This window comes from Camellia sinensis, chromosome 6 (assembly GCF_055761805.1).
Source record: "Camellia sinensis isolate YWXY chromosome 6, ASM5576180v1, whole genome shotgun sequence".
Classification (NCBI taxonomy): Eukaryota; Viridiplantae; Streptophyta; class Magnoliopsida; order Ericales; family Theaceae; genus Camellia; species Camellia sinensis.
In genome coordinates this window covers 63,119,547-63,136,646 of record NC_138966.1, presented here as the reverse complement: position 1 = coordinate 63,136,646, position 17,100 = coordinate 63,119,547, and the positions used below count along the sequence as shown (strand labels likewise).

General features: G+C 37.6%; 1 protein-coding gene across 1 annotated transcript; it reads right to left on the bottom strand.

Moving 5' to 3' along the window:
* Window positions 1-6,411: 6,411 nt before the first annotated feature.
* LOC114321747 (uncharacterized) lies at window positions 6,412-8,454 on the bottom strand. The gene is made up of 2 exons (XM_082873895.1): window positions 8,299-8,454; window positions 6,412-7,242 (listed from the first exon to the last, which is right to left on the bottom strand). The coding sequence occupies exons 1-2, from the start codon at window positions 8,330-8,332 to the stop codon at window positions 6,683-6,685; spliced, it is 594 nt and encodes a 197-aa protein (XP_082730021.1). The 5' UTR covers window positions 8,333-8,454; the 3' UTR covers window positions 6,412-6,682.
* Window positions 8,455-17,100: the final 8,646 nt, after the last annotated feature.

Here is a 17,100-nt window from a genome sequence, read left to right as displayed (position 1 = left end):
CAGATCTAGTCTGGAGAAGAACTTAGATCCATGCAATTCATCTAATTATTCATCAATAACAAGAATGAGAGATTTATATTTTATGGTGACTTTGTTAAGGGCCCGATAGTCGACGCACATGTGCCAACTCCCATTATGTTTTCGGACTAAAAGCACTATGCATGAGTACGTACTATTGTTAGGTCTTATGATTCCAAAATTTTACATTTCTCTAACCAGCTTTTCTATTTCATTTTTTTTTAAAAAATGGATATCTATAAGGACGTACACTTACAGGTTTTGCTTCCTCCATCCAAGGAATACGATGGTCATGACTTCGTTGTGGAGGCAACCCTGTTGGTTCTAAAAATAGATCTCCGAATTCCACGAGGAGTTGCTTTAATTCCGGGTCTTCAACTTTGGATTGTGTCACCATTGAAAGGCTATGCAACTAGAGTAACGGTGCTTTCCCACCTTTGCATATTTTCTTCCAATTTGTTTTTCCTTCTAGCATTTCAAAATTGCAGACTACTAGCCTACTAATTTGCATTCTTTATTGCCTTCTTTAAAGGACATGGTAAGCTGTGAAAAATCCTAAATGACTTGTCTAAGTGTTCTCAACCATTGAGCACCTAACACAACTTTGCAGCCTTCTAATGTAAGCAAGAAAAAATTAGCCTTAATAAGAGTACCTTGTACCATGAGGGTTACTAGCGCCCCTTACTTCTCCTAATAACCGGTCTCCATTTGCCATCATTACTTCAAATTTAGGGTAGCTTTGAATGGGAATAGTCGCCTTCTGAGCAACCCTTGGATTAAGAAAATTATGAGTAGATCCATTATCAATGAGCACGTCGATGGAATGATTGCACACCTTGCCTCCTACACGCATGGTGTGAGAAGTCAATTCACCCCCTATGGCATGGGGCAAAATTCATGGCGATGGCTCGTCAAACCCTTCAATACCCATATCTACCTCATGAGTTTGATCTTGGCTAGCTTCTGCTTCTGGTATGCTCTCGATCATAAATAACCTTGGATTCTTGCACATATGACCCGGTTGGAACTTATCATCACAGTAGAAACATAGCCCTCGCCTCTCTTTAGCCTCTATAGGAGTTAGATGTTTAACTGTGGTTGGAGACTTAGCCACTTCAATAAGAGGAGTTGAAGCAGCCTTGCTCCTTTCAAATCGGCTCATTCTCAATCGAAGCTTAAGCTTTTTTTCTTGGAGTTGTGCTAGGACAATGGCTCAGTTCATGGTGGTGGGACAAAACATTTGAACCTTAAGACGAATTTTATCCTTTAGCGCATGCACAAAGAAACTTACTAAGAATGATTCTTTAAGGCCTTTAGTACGATAGGCCAGCTTTTCGAACTGATTTTGGTAATCTCTGTTGTAGCGCAATTTAGCAAAAGCTCCAGCAAAGTCATCATACTTAGTTGGGCCAAATCTTGCAGCAAGCTCTGCAACAAAATTTTCCCACATGGTTTGAGGCTAAATACATTGTTTGGAACCATTGTAAAGCTTCTTTTTCCACGTGGAATGAAGTAATGGAAAGCCGCTAATCAGCTAGTGTTTGATGATAAGTGAATAATTGTTCAGCACGATAAACCCAACTAGACGGATTGCCACCCTCAAATCTAGGAAAATCCAACTTTAAAGCTCGGGTCTAAATGAGTCCCCCACAAGTCCCAGAAGCATTGGACTCACTGTGGCGTGATGAGAAGTGATTTGCTCTTTTGTCAAGATTCACTTCAAGGTCTCGTGATACATTCTTTGACATCTTATCATATTTCAGATCAATAGCTACTATCATCTGGACTATTGTATCTAATTGCTGACCTTGCTGCTATGTGGTGTCTTGTAGTTGTTTAACAGCTTCTTCCATCTTCGCAGCTCGAGCTCCTATTGGGGATCTTAGATCTTGCCCAAGACCTTTTAAAAATCATACCAAGAAGAAAAATACACACACACCCAAGGAGACACCATATTAAACGTGGTTCGGCCTCAATGCCTATGTCCAAGAGATTTACACAATGGAGGAGAAGCCCACTCTTACTTAACTCCCACTGAGCTCCCTCTCTCACACAGAGGGAGCTCCCCTCTCTCACATAGAAGGACTCTTTGTCTCACTCTCTACATTTTCTCACTCACCATTTTTTGACATACTCTCAGCTCTCTCCCTTAACTTCTTTCTTTATACACTAAGATGGAGGAAGCTCGAGAACTTGGCTGGCACACATAACCAACTCACTCACCGTTCGGCAACTGTCCTCTTTGACTTGTTAAGCTATTTTTGGTGGAAAAGAGAATCACCCCTCACATGGGGTAATAGCACAATAAATCACCCCCTCAACCCATGTGAGGTTAGCCACAGCAAAAACTGCTGCCAATTTTGTTATGTCCAAAATCCAGCATAGTTTGCATCTCTTCACTGAGACGCTTGCATCTCCTGAAGTTAGAGATAATATATCAAAGCAAATACAAAGATACAAGAGGAGGAGGGAATCCTACATCCTCACTCAACTCACACCACTCTTTGATTCTCTCTCGAAGAGAGCCCTCTGCTCTTATCTCCGACAATCTCTTCCATGCTCCCCTATCTCGGATGTCTTCACTTGCTATGTTTAAACTTGCGTAACCAAGATATTCTGTACCCCCTGATTGGATGCCCTGCAACCCCTGCCCGAGATGCCCTGCACTCCCTTGAGTGCTTAGTGACACTATAGCTTCTCTCTAGAATTCTACTAACCTGCCATGCATTATAATACACGGCTGGAGCAACAAAAAATACTCTCTATTTTCCAAACAACATGCTTTGCCTGGTCAACTTCCTCTATCTTCTTTGCTCGGAGCTTTTCCTCTGAACTATTAGCATTTGCCTTCTATACTTCTAAACAACCTCCCAGCGTTCCCATACATTCGTTGTCAGTGCCTTTGCAATCCTTGATTTGTTGTTCAGTAGATTGATGGTTGATAGTAGCTCTATCTGTCAAAGCATCGTTAGTTATGCAATTTCTTGCATAGTGTTCGCACTCATGGCTTCTGGTTTCCCTACATTGAGCTTGCTTGAGAGATCCGCATCAACTCTATCATCTGCTGCCATGGAACTAGAGAAACCACCGAAGAGAAAAGAGACTTGCCACACCTTGGCGCGCACTCTTGCATTTTACCCATCTCAATTTCTCTGTCTGGAAGTTCCTATGAACTTTTAACAACCAGTTGCTGGATATTCTACCCGCCCCTTCTCTGCACTGTACATCTGCACCTAGCACGACACTCTTACATACCTATCTGTGCTCTTGTACCTCTATGCTTGTGCCCAGTATGCTTCTCTGCAACTATTGTTCTACTCGTTCATGTCTCTTACCAGTTCTAGCTTGTATACACAACATTCTCTAAGCCTGTACTAGTTTCCAAATCATCTGTCTGTCAATGAAGTGGACTTCTCTTTTGATTGAACTAGATCTTCCGATCAACTCCGGAGATAATCACCTTTGCAATCCTCTGATCGCCCCTAACCAATTATGATCTCCTTTAATCCGCCGTTTGATCAAGCTTGACCTCCTCTGGTCTCCAATGATCTATCTCTCGATTTGTATCTAGTCTCGATTCCACAATATCTGGCAACATTCCTCTAACTATTGAAGATGATAAACTCTTGTGTTTTGACTATCTTCAAGAAACCGTTCAAAATCTCACTATTCTGATCTCGCGGTTGCACCCGAAATGGTCCATTTAGCTAGGACCAACCTTCGCTGCACTAGCGCCTCACTGAAAAACTTCCCCAAAAGCTGGGCCACACCATAATTTCTAGGAAAATTTGGGCCCTCATTGCAATATTCCAAAACCCCAAGAATATTCCGTTAACACAAGGAATATTTCTTTGTTGACCGACTGACGCCGTTTGCCATAGTAACGTCATCACTGCATCACGTTGTTATCATTAGCTAGACCCCTCTTGGGTCGGGTCGAACCCGTCCACCTGCACTATTGTTGAAATCATTCGGGCTCTCTAGAATCAGACTTGGGTCCGTGCTGGGTAGCCCACCCGCCTGCTGATGTCACTCTTGCATCAGCACTGCATCACCGCCTCCACAAAAAAATTAATTAACCTTTGTGCTACTTGAGATTTACCCATGACCAAAGGGTGAAGGCAAAGTCTTAACCACTGCGCCAGATGAGCCCTTGTGTTGAATGGCTCCCAAAATATCATATTTGAACCATCTTCACTTCTTATTCTTCACCGCTAATTCCTCAATCGGGCTGAACTTTTTGGCGACATGCTGGCATACTCCGACGAACGTTAGGCTGCGCAAGGAGGCATGTGACACCTCTTTTTGGGCTAGTTTTTCTGGGTTTGGACTCCACTCATTGAGACGTACCTCCTGGTATGCTCAAAACTCAATTTTGAGCAACTTGATTTTTGGGCCATTCAAAAAAACACGCTATTTTTCCTTCACCAAGCTCTGATACCAATTGTTGGGGATTCGAAATCCCACCCAAGACCTTCCAGAAATCATACCAAGCAGAAAAACACACGCACACACACCTAAGAAAACACCATATTTAACGTGGTTCGGCCTTAATGCCTACATCCATGGGAGAGTAACCGAAGATTCACTAGAAATGGAGATTACAAAGAGATTTACACAATGGAGGAGAAGCTCACATTCACTCAACTCCCACTGAGCTCCCCCTCTCATCCAGAGAGAGCTCTTCTTTCCTACGCAAAGGGACTCTCTGCCTCACTCTCTATATTTTCTCACTCACGATTTTTTGATTCACTTTCAACTCTCCCATCAATTTCTCTTTTTATACACTAAGATGGAGGAAGCTAGAGAGCTTGGCTGGCACATATGGCCAGCTCACTTACCTTTCGATGGCCGTTCACATTTGCAACTTGTTGGTTGGCAGCCGTCCTTCTAGACTTGCCGTGCTACTTTCAGTAGAAAAGAGAATCACCCCTCACATGGGGTGATAGCACAACAGTTCCCTCGGCCATCTTTTGAGCACCTTGCTCTGATACCAAATTGTTAGTAACCTGTTTCTTCTTCTTAGCTATGGTAGAAGCACAGCTAGAAACTAGAAAAATTCTGATTCACTTCGAGGGAAATCTACCTCCAACAAACAGAAATTGATTTTGGAAAAGATTAGTTACCTTTATTGACGACTCAGTGGCCTTAAATACAGAACTCCAACAGCTCCATGCTCACCAATTTCGAAACCTTAGGCTATAGAAACTCAACTAACCAACAAATCCCACAAAACACTCACACTACTCCCTATCCCATAACGTTTATTGATTCTTTCAAAGACTTTAAAATTAAAGAAAATAACAAAATCTGGATCCATAAAATTAATACAAGCCTTTCAGTTCCTATTAAAGGGCTTCCTCCAACAAAAACAGAGATTGTTCCATCAACTTAGGGCTCAATTTGAACATGAAAACGCAAAACTACATCTGATTGAGTGCTCCATCACCGTCGAAATCGCCTTCTCTTAACATTTCCCTTAGATCATCGTCCCTCAATTCCTGCAACCCTAACAGGGTGGCGTTTCTCTTGAGGCTATTGAATGTGATAACCCCTTTATCATCGTCCGTTAGTAACCGAAACCCATTTACAAAACTCTTTTATCAACCCTTCTCCACCTAACTTGTCGGCCATGATTGGCAAACAAATCTTGAAAATAGGATTAGGTATTGGACATTGAAGGAGATGTAAAGAGATTCCACTTGTCTTTGTCTCTTTTCCACAATGGAACCCGTTGTTTGCTCTTTATTTTTTTTTTACCTTTTTTTTTTCTTTGTTTTTTTTAGTCACTAGACAAAACGGTGTCATTTTATCACGTCCTAGGGACGCTATAGAGAAATTCCTTCAATGGGATCTGAATCTCTCCAGGGCTATTGGATACTTTTTTGACTTGTTGACTGTTTAGCATTTTGATTTTTTTAATGGTTTTTAACTAATTTAACCTTATTGCCAAATTATAATTCTTTGAGCATTGTATGGATTTGAGATGGCTAAATTATATTTAGATGATGTTTGATTATAATATTTGAACATCATCATAGGGGTAAACACGGTCTGGATTGGTCCGGATTGAGATAAAAGTATAACCAATACGTTATCTACAGTTCTTAAAAAATTATAACTAATCCAATTCGTTTAAATCGTGGAACCAATCCAAACTAATTCATTTAAACACAGGTTGAATCGGTTTAGGACCACGGATTCACATAATTAAATAACAAATATATATATATATATATATATATATATAACATTGTAATTTCACAAAATCATAAACATAGCATCATATTAGCTCCACAATAACAATGTCTTTTCACAATAGTGACATATTGTTCTAAAATTTAAACAACCATAAAAATATTGGTTCCACCATAAGTATTTAGACCATTATACTATGCGGGTTTAGGTTTTATATGGAATAAGAAAAGATACTATGTGGGAGGGTGTATAATATAAATATAGGCTATTTGTATATGGTCCGAATCGGTTCCAATCCAGAACCGTAAGGTTCAATCCAGAACCGATCCATAGATTACGGATTTTTAATTTTTCAATCTGAAACCGAACTACAGATTCAAAAAATCAATTAAAACCTACCGGATCAGACTTGACCAGATCGGATTACGAATTTTATGGATTCCTTGCTCAGCTCTAATTCTCGTGACTACTTTTCGATTAAGCAATTTTTTATTAATTGGGCAATAAGCAAAGTAATTAGATGTGACTCACCATAAAATTGGGATTCTGCTAATTGAAAGAGAAGCATAGCACCAGAAGGGTATGCGAATGGCTTGGACACTGGATCATCCTCCTTTGTGAGACTCAATAAATACAAAAGGGTGTCCTTATATCCATTACTAGCAGTAGTGTGGAGCGGTAACCAATTCTCATGGTTGCCAATATATAAGGAGGTAGGGTGTTTCTCCACCAGGATAACCGCAGCCTTGGTGTTTCCATGCTTTGCAGCACAATAAAGGGCAGTCTCACCGTAAATGGTACGCAGTGCCAGCGCCTCTGGCGGCACCAAATCCACCAATTTCTCCACAAATTCGATTGACCTTCCACTCTTAATTGCTACGTGGAGTGTCGCCTCCTTTATATAAGTGAAATGGGCAGTGAGTGCATCTGGGTCTTGGTTGAAGAATCTTTTGGCGGAATCCCAGTCTCCCCTGAGTGCAGCAGTATGGAGTGGTATGTATCTCCGGTAGTCCTCATCCTCATTCTCTGCATCCATCCATGCATCCATCACCAAAAAAACATACATATTAATCAACGGATATTAACGGTCAAGCATGTGCAATATTTTTTAATTGTATCCTGCGCAGTGTGGTTTGAACATAAGATTTTTGTTGCCTAATTTGATGCCATATTAGAATTGATCACTAACTCATTTAAAAGTCCAAATCATTAAAGAGATAGATAAGTTTATTATTTATATTATATCTTCAAAACACACAAATAAATAAATTAAGAGAGAGAGAGAGAGAGAAAAAAAAAAAAAAAGAAGAGCAGAAATCCAAATATTATGTGCATACGTTTCAAACAAAAAAAACCAATCAAAGTGTCTAAAACAACCCTTTTGCAAAACATTTCATAATTTGCATATCCTTTTATTTAAAAAAAGAGTTGTACTATTCAAATTTAAAAATTAGATTTACTTTTCAAATCCAATGATCAATCAATCAATCACTCTCATGTGTTATTCTTTCTCTCGTATCTTTTTTAATTATCAACCAATTATTTCACTTACACATTGTTAAGTTTAAAAAGTAAATTTAAAATTTGGACTTATATGTCATGTTCCTTAAAAAATGTCACTATCATATTACTTTCCACAAACATGGGGAGTAGTATATTGTATAAATTGTTACACTACAATAAATTAGGATTTTAGAGACAAAAATTTGAAAATATATATATATATATATATTTTAAACGAAATATTTTTATTATCAAAAGTGTCATTATTATATTTTTAGTAATGAAATTTGGACATTAGTGATAAATTATTATCTTTTTATAACCAAATTATTTTTTCTAAAAATACTTTTATTAGCTATATTTTTAAAATTTTGTCTCTGAAAGTCCTGTTTTCAAAATAAGTGAACCCCATTAAGCAATGCAGGAAGAGTCTGATTCTTAAAATTTTCAACCATTTATCCTACTGATGCATACAATGCAAAGTAATTAAGGACAGTGTTATGAGAAAGGGTATAAACGAGAAACAATAATGAAGAGGAAAAGGATATGGCAATGGATGATAATGTCATGTAACCTTACCCCTTGCTCCCTGCCTACTGGAAGAAGCATCCATGAGCACTTTACTCTCCTTTTGAAATCTTTATTATATACAAATATAAAAGTTAAACTTCTTCGAAATTCAGATGGCTGGTGTTGATCTCTCACAAAACTACTCGCTTCTCTTTGGGGATTATGGAAGAGTTTTCATGTCTATATAATATATATATATATATATATATAGAGAGAGAGAGAGAGAGAGAACTGCTACAATAAGTTGTTTGGTAGGCCAAAATAAGGAAAGGACACCATGAGCTATACACTTCTTCCAGTTGTACATGAAAGCCTATTATCAAATTGGACACAATCTTTTTCACATATGTTTGAGACTTACAAAATCATACTAGAGATTTGTGCTTAGTTATGTTTCTAAACTTTTTCTTATCCCAATGAACAACATACAATAGTTAAGTAGGATGAGAAATTAATGGTTCAAAAATAGAACCAAATAGTTCATATAATTGGAGAAGCCACAACTTGACTATGAAGAAAATAATGTATAGTTGTGTTTTACATCTTTCTTTCAATAACCAATTACATTCAATATGTTACCAAAAATTTCATTAATTTCATAACCTTAATCTCACATACTACAATTGAAATGTATATCTTACATCTACATTCATCTATATTTATTATATGTCACCAATTTCATTAATAATAAAAAAATAAAAAATAACTTCATTTTGTGCTATTTTTATGTATTTTTATTTATATCTATATACTATTATATAAAGCACGCAATTTTCTTGTTGTTGATTGTCACTTTTTTTATTTCCAAATTAAGTCTCTATAACTACCTCATATTTAGATTTTGAATTTCAAAATTACATACATACATATACATATATTTTCTCCTTCTACATTCAACTTATTAGTTATCATAGCATATACATTGAGTGTTGGGCCAGGAAAGAACTGGTACTTTGCCATCAATGCAAAAGAGGTTGTATATGAGAAAGTAAAGGAAGATGAAAGTGAAGGAAGGAATAAAAATATTAAAAATAAAAAAATACCTTTCTAATGCAAGTTAGTAAAATGAAGTTCAAAGTTCAAAATAAACCAAAAGGTCTCTCTATCGTCTCTCTCACACATTTTTTTTTACACATTTTTATGTATTGGTGTGACAAATAGAGTTATAACAATTTGTGGTTCATAAGTAAAATTATGCATTTTTGTGGCAACTCTACATATTTTTTCATTGAAACATTTTTTAATCACAAATTGTCATACTTTTATCAAAAAAAATTAAGTAACATTTGTCACAAAAATGTTTGACATGTACTAGAAAATAGATAATAAGGTGCATATAAGTGTAACAAAGGGTTCCCCTCAATCTAACACAACAATTCAAATTGTATAATTCACAACCATATTCGTCTATCTATATAACAATTTGTCTCCATTTCATACTTTCTTTTTTAAAAAAAAAATACTCTCAATGTGGATTTTTATGTACAATTTTTTATGATAATAATAAAAATAATTGATTAGTAATTAGAGAATATATATATATATATATATAAAGTTTTTTTTTTTTTTTTTTGAACGGCAAAGAAAAGGAAACTTTATTGATGTTGATAAAAGGTACAGGATGTACACACATAAACATCAAAACACCAACAAAGAGAAGAGGGAGAAAACAAGATGGACAGCAACCAAGATCAATCCAACAGAACACCAACAATCCTGAGAAAACACCATCAGAACACCAACATAACACAACATCAGAACACCCTTCTGATGCAGAGCCAAACTTATGGTTAACAAAATTTGTTCTGCAAGCTCTGAAGCATAGTGCCCAGCACACCAGATTAACACTCACTTAGCAGAACCCATCTCCTACTTCAGTCACCCCTTTATACATTTCCCAAACAGACCAAATAGAGATCTATGCTCAACCAACACCCCTACTGCAGAACTTTACCTCTGATAGAGACAAATCAGGAGCAGACATTAGACAGCAAACAGTAGGCTAACACAAACCAAAATACTGTGTGGCTGCACCCAGAATTGTTTCAATTCGACTGAAAGCTGAGAAGACCAATCAGTAGCAGACAATAGGCAGTAGCAGAGAAGCATAACTAACATTAGATTCAGACCAAAATAGAGCCAGAACAGAGCCAAAACCAGCATAAGATGCAGACAGCAGACAACAGACAACAGAGATCAAACTGAGCCCCTGATCTGCTTCCACTTGAAAGCTATATCATCCACTGAGAAGGGGAAATCCTTGACTGATGCTTTGAGCCAAAGGGCAGTTCTAATTTTGATGAGTTCAAGTGTGATACCCCTGTTCCGTAATGTGTTAATTAGTCCTTAAAATGAGTATGATTATGTTTTTAGCATAATTTTGTGTGCCATTATGTGAAAATATGTGGTCTTAAATTTCTATTTGTTCGCTGTGGGAATATCTATTTGATTATCTGCTTTGGAAATTAAATTGGAGGCCTTATCGGCCACAGAACCCGAAATTGATTACGCCATTGTGATTGGCACAATTTTTAGAGCCTGCGGTGAAATTTAATTGGAAATTTATTCGGGTCAGATTAAATCGATTAAATTGATGAATTGGTGCCCATTACTTTATTATTATTGTAATGGAATTGGTGGGGACCTTATGTATAGGGTTATACACTCTCTCATTGTTTCTTTTTGAGTCCAAAAATCTGAGTTATACATTGTGAGAGTGAGGAGGCCGACCATAGAGAGAGAGGAAGAAGAATTGTGCAATTTTGGCCTTGAAGTTTGTTAATTTTGAAGCCACACTCAAGAATTTGCTATTGATTGAAAGGATAGAGCCTCTAGGTAGGTAATTGATCTTGAATTCATAAGTTTGGACTTGTGATTTTCTGTATTCAAGCTAATTGGGTAATCAAGAATGAGAAAAAGCATGTATTGAGTTGGTGATGTTGAATTTGAAGTCAAATGATGCATGCATGTGTTCAATTGTCATGAAATTGTATAGTTATGTATGAAAAATATGAGTCATGTGGAATTTTGGTTAGAACTCATGCTTGTGGTCATCATTTGCACCATCTAGATGAAGAATGGAGGTTATATCCCACATGCATGTACAAATCACAAGAGTATGAACTTGAATGCATGAAATTGTTATGTTGGAAGTAAGCTTGGTGTAAATTTGAGACATGCATGTAGATAATTTATGAAATTGAGCTTCAATATGTGGTAATTTTATGCTTGTACCATGTTAGTACATGTCTAGGAGTAATTTGAGCCATAACATGCATGAATTGTTGGTTGAAAGTCGAAATGAAACTCAAGAACACAGTTCTGGGTTTTCCAGAATTTTGATGTCCGCTCGAGCGGGGAACATGACGCTCGAGCGGGAAATGCGTGCTCCCAGTACTTTTTGCAGACTTGATGTCCGCTCGAGCGGGGAAATGAACGCTCGAGCGGGGGAGCTATTTTGGCAGGCCTTTCACTTGAGCGTCCTATTTCACGCTCGAGCGTATTTTTGATGCAACCAGCACTTTTGCAAGCCTATAGGGTCCGCTCGAGCAGGGAAGTCCACGCTCGAGCGGGGACCCTATTTTCTGAAACTTTGAAAATGCATTATGTGTTCTGTTTTTCTGTTCCTTTTCACTTCGAAGCACTCTTAGGCATGCATTGAGCATTGTAATTGAATTAAAGAGATAAGAATGAAGCCTAAAGAGGAATATGTGAATTAAAGAACGGATTGAACTGTTAGTGACCCCTTTTGTGTTCATGAAATGTGTAGCGTCAAGCTCCAGGGCAAATCCGCAAGCCGATCACTGTGAGTAATATCGATATTTGAAAGCTTATCAATGTCCAATTGTGTATTCCCTTATAAGCTTTATGGGTTGCTAACTGGGATTGTGGACAAAAGTCTGACATGAATGAATAATTGGACCAAAGGTCGTTTTGATAGTAATAAATGGACCAAAGGTCGTTTTGATAATGATAAATGGACCGAAGGTCGTTTTGATAGAACTGAATGGACCGAAGGTTGTTTTGATAGAAATGAACGGACCGAAGGTCGTTTTGACATAAACGAATGGACCGAAGGCCGTTTCGACATAAATGAGTGGGCCGAAGGCCGTTTTGACACGAATGTATGGGCCGAAGGCCGTTTTGACGTAAACGAATGGACCGAAGGTTGTTTTGACAGAAATAAATGGATCGAAGGTCGTTGTGATAGAAATGAGTGGACCGAAGGTCGTTTGGACATGTATGAATGGACCTAAGGTCGTTTTGCCATGAATGGAAACCTGAATGGGCCAAAGGCCAAAATGTTTAGAACTACAGTTACTTGATTTGAATTTCGTATAGTTATATGTATCTGTTAAATAGAAGCATGAATTGGGCCCAAGGCCGTTTGGAGCATGTTGTTCTACTTATTGTTATGTAACTTCTGTATTTAATATTATTCACTGGGCTATCGCTCACGCTCATTCATGTGTTTGTAGGTGAGCCAAGGGAGGTGCAAACCCAGCCCTAGTGAAGTCTGTCAGGAACAACAAAGGTTTTTGGAGAGTCAGCCCTTGCGTCTCACGTACGAGACCCGTCTTCGCCCCTTTGCTGTGTATTTATATTTTGTCATGTCGGCGAAGATTTTGCATCTGTGGTATATAGTTTTGACGGGTTGACTTACATTTGAATGATCCTGTCTGTACAGAGTTTTATGTTGCTGTATCTTTTGACGTGAGTTATTAACATGTTTTCGTATGAATTGTTATGATGTGCCATGTAAGCACAGCTCTATGGACAAAGTTTAAAATTTGCTTCCATTTGGCCCCTTTACTCTGATGAGTTTTGTCTGGTTCAATTTGAGGCCGTAGGTAATCTCATGATTACTGGCCGATTATGGCCTTAACCCATGGGGGCGGGTTCGAGTCGTGACAGAGTGGTATCAGAGCACGAGTTATTAACTCACACACTTGTCCAAAAGAGCAATAAGCGTCTAGAAAAGATCTAGGATGCATTCATGTGATAAATATGAACTTAGAAGCATCAAGAATATGCTTAATTGTTTCGATATGAACCATTATGTGTTATAAATTCGTGAATCGCTTGCATTGTAAACCATGGGAATATGTATGCTTTTTGGTACATGCATACTTGTGAATCTTTTTTATAAAGTAGAATGCAAGTTTAATCAGATGGTGAGTAATAACTCTCTAAGGTTATGTTTAGCTTTAAACATTTTCTGATGATATGAATGAATGATTGCCCAAAATTCTCTTTGAACGTAATTGTGGCATCCTTAGCAGAGGCCCTCGCCCAGGGGATATAATACTGTGGCTTATGGTCATAAGACCCTAGCCCGGGGGAAATAATGCTGTTAGGTTTTATTCTTGGCAACCCCGTTTGACAAAACTCCTTTCAGTTGTATTTATTTTCGCACTTTTATTTCAGTAAGGCTATGAGTGTTTAGATGCGAATCCAACCCAAATTGTGCATTTCAGAGAATTTTGTGATGATAAAGCTTTCAAGATTGCCACTTCGCTGATTACGATAGGGATCGAGCTGCCCGGTCAGCTCACGGGGGTCCAGGGGGCAGCGCCCCTTGGCGGGTCCGGGGCAGTGCCACGGCGGGGTCGAGGGGCAGCGCCCCGGAAGCAAAATGCAAAAATGCATTCCAAGTTGCCTATCAGCTCGAGCGGACATTACCCCGCTCGAGCGGAGAATCCCTGGTTCCAGCAGTTTTGGTCGCCTGTAAAAGTACTGAGATGTGTGATTTCGCGCTCGAACGGGTTCTCTAGCGCTCGAGCGGGTTCTCTAGCGCTCGAGCGGACCTCTATTATATCACGCGCATATTTTGCTGAAGCCGCTCGAGCGGGCTGTTAGGCGCTCGAGCGGAGATTGCAGGACAGATTCTATAAATTCGCGTGTTGGGTCAGATTTTAGTATGACTACTCCAGATCTTCTTTTTGGGTTCTAGGGTTTATATCTGGGGATACTTTGTGAGTTTTCTTTGATGTTTTGATTGAGTATTCAACTTATGTTTTAAAGAGTATACATCAAAGGTCTTGTTTGTTCTACAAAAGAGAGAGTTGTTCTTCGGTGGATTCTGAAGAATTCGAGCCTGAAGCTTTGGTGGATTCCAGGGTGGCTCATCGTAAAGACAATTCCGAGGTGAAGACGGGTTGGAAGAGGCACATAGAGGTTGGTTCAATTAGGCGTGGATTCGCTAGGTAATTAAGAGTATACCTGTGTAATTCCTTTAAATCTTCTTAGTGGATTGTTTTGTGGCTGTTGCCCGTGGTTTTTTAATCACAGTTGGAGGTGTCCAATTGTGGTTTTTTTCACGTTAAAATCGTTGTGTTGATTTGTCTTGATTGTTTGATTGGGATTATTTTATACTGCTTAATATTGTTACATAATCACAAATCAATATCTAGGGGATTTCTAGATTTTTCAAATACCGTGGTACAGGCCCTCGCCCAGGGGAAACAATACCGTGGCCTATGTATGTGATATGTTACCTGGTATCGGAGGTTCCATTATGGAACTTGATATGCTTGACCAACATGATATGTTACGCTAAAGGAAGTACCACACATGATTTGAATTTGAGATATGAATTGTTACGCTAATGTGTACAACAAGTTTGTTTTGTTATAATGCACATACATGAAAAATTGTCTATGTGCATTCGATTATGCAAATGGGTGTTTATATGAATATGATTTGGGTTTATAATTACTTAGTAAATGTTCAGCATGTGATATCTGATAAACATGCAGTTATCTGTTACGTATGTGATTAATTGTGTCTTGACGCCGCATAAAATGAGAATATAACAATGTGCGAATGTACCTATGTGCATCTGTGATTATTTTGTATTGGGCATCCTGGTATTTGGCAGGATTTAATAAGAGTTTGTGTAGAACGAGGATAAAGTAAGGGCATATGAGTTGGCAGACTCTTTCATAGCCCGACTTGATAGACTGGAAAGAATAGTACAAGAAATGGCAGAAATCTTGAGACGACAACGTCAGCTGCCACTACGGCAAGAACCTTTGCCACCACCAGTGTAAGAAACATTGGGGAGTTTGTTATCAGATTTCTGGATTTGTTATGAGTGTGGTAAAGGGACCGTATGGTAAGGAATTGTTCCCGAACTGAGCAAATGTGAATAAATGTTCTGCCTCAGCTAGATTCGTACTAGTAGTAGGAATTGCTACTCAGGATAGAGTAATTACACTCATCCCATAAAGCACTCAGAATATTATGACCGTGATCCCAGGTATCTGTACTTCTTACAAATGAATGCTTATGTGTTGATTGATTCTGAATTAGTACATGTGTACATCTTTGCTTGGGATATTATTTGATTCGGATCGGCATATTCTTTCATATTTGCTGCATGTGTATCTAGGTTGGTTAGACCCACAAGATCGAGACCGTATTCATTGAATGTATATGCTTCATTTGGGAAATTTGTGAAATATGTATGGAGATATCGATTAACTCTGCACATGCACATATACATCTGAACCTATGCTTGGGGTGGGTTGTTATACTACTGTCTTCAATGATTAAACCACTGGAATTATGACCCTGTAATCGTATGACCGAGTTGAGGACCCTAAATGATGAACTCTATAATTGTGAGACCATGTAATTTTGATTGGTAGAAAGTTGACTAGATTTTGTAACTGATTTGGAACTTTTGCGTGACAATCGTATGTTATGTGTAACTGAGGAACCTTGTTTACCGTGTTACTGTGCACTATGTGCTTGTATATAAGACTTATTTGGGAACTGTTGATTTGATTATGATACATACCTTTTAAACTTCTCAAACTATAGGTCTCTAATGAGTATTTATCATTATTTGATGGGTTTTTTAATTTTTAGTAAGATATTAAACAAAATATTGATAATATATATAAATTTTTTAAGAATTTTTATCACCTACCCAGGTGGAGTTGCCCCTACTAGTTAGGATAAGAAATATATCGTAAATATCTATAAATAATTTTCTATTTTTTGTTTCTCTTGCCGTTAGAGAGTCAGTGTTTGAAAATTTTAAATCACTCTTTTGTTAACATTTTTTAAATATAGTTGTTGTATTTTTGTTTTTTATGTTTAGTGAATTTTTTAATTTTTAGATTCACTTAATTTAAATACATTTTTAAATTTAAAAAAAAATGTGAAATTATTGGTAAAAAATCTACTAAATAAAAAATATATATGTATACAAAAGTAATTTTTTTAAAAAGAACTTATGAAACATAAACTTGTGGTGACCATATCTATAAAAGTTAATGGAACCCCAATGGTAATGGTGATGGAAGTAAAGGGATAGTGATTGTAGTGATGGTGGAGCTGTAATATTGTAAAGGTAAAAATGGGGTGGCACGGTGGTGTAATGTTATTGGTGATTGTGATGGTGCAATGATAGTAGTGGCAGTGGTGATAGTGATAGTAGTGAGGTTGTAAGAGTGTATATCGATACTTACGCATAAGTATTTATAAATTTAGTCAATATTAAATAAGTTTTCTATCACTTAAAAATTTATTAACTTTATCAAATTAGTTTAATGAATTTTTACTTAAAACAATGGGTAAATTACAGTCAGTACCCTTTGAGGTTTCTGAAAATCACATTGGCCTTCTCTTGTTTTTTTGAAATTGCACTGACCTTTCGATGACTAACGGCATTAATGGGAGCACTACTAGAAAAGTAATTGTTTGCAACTAATTTTTTTGCGACCAACTGTTTTGACTGTCGCAAAAAATAATATTTGCAAGAGAGACTAATCTTTTCTTTTATTTATTTTTCCCTCTTCT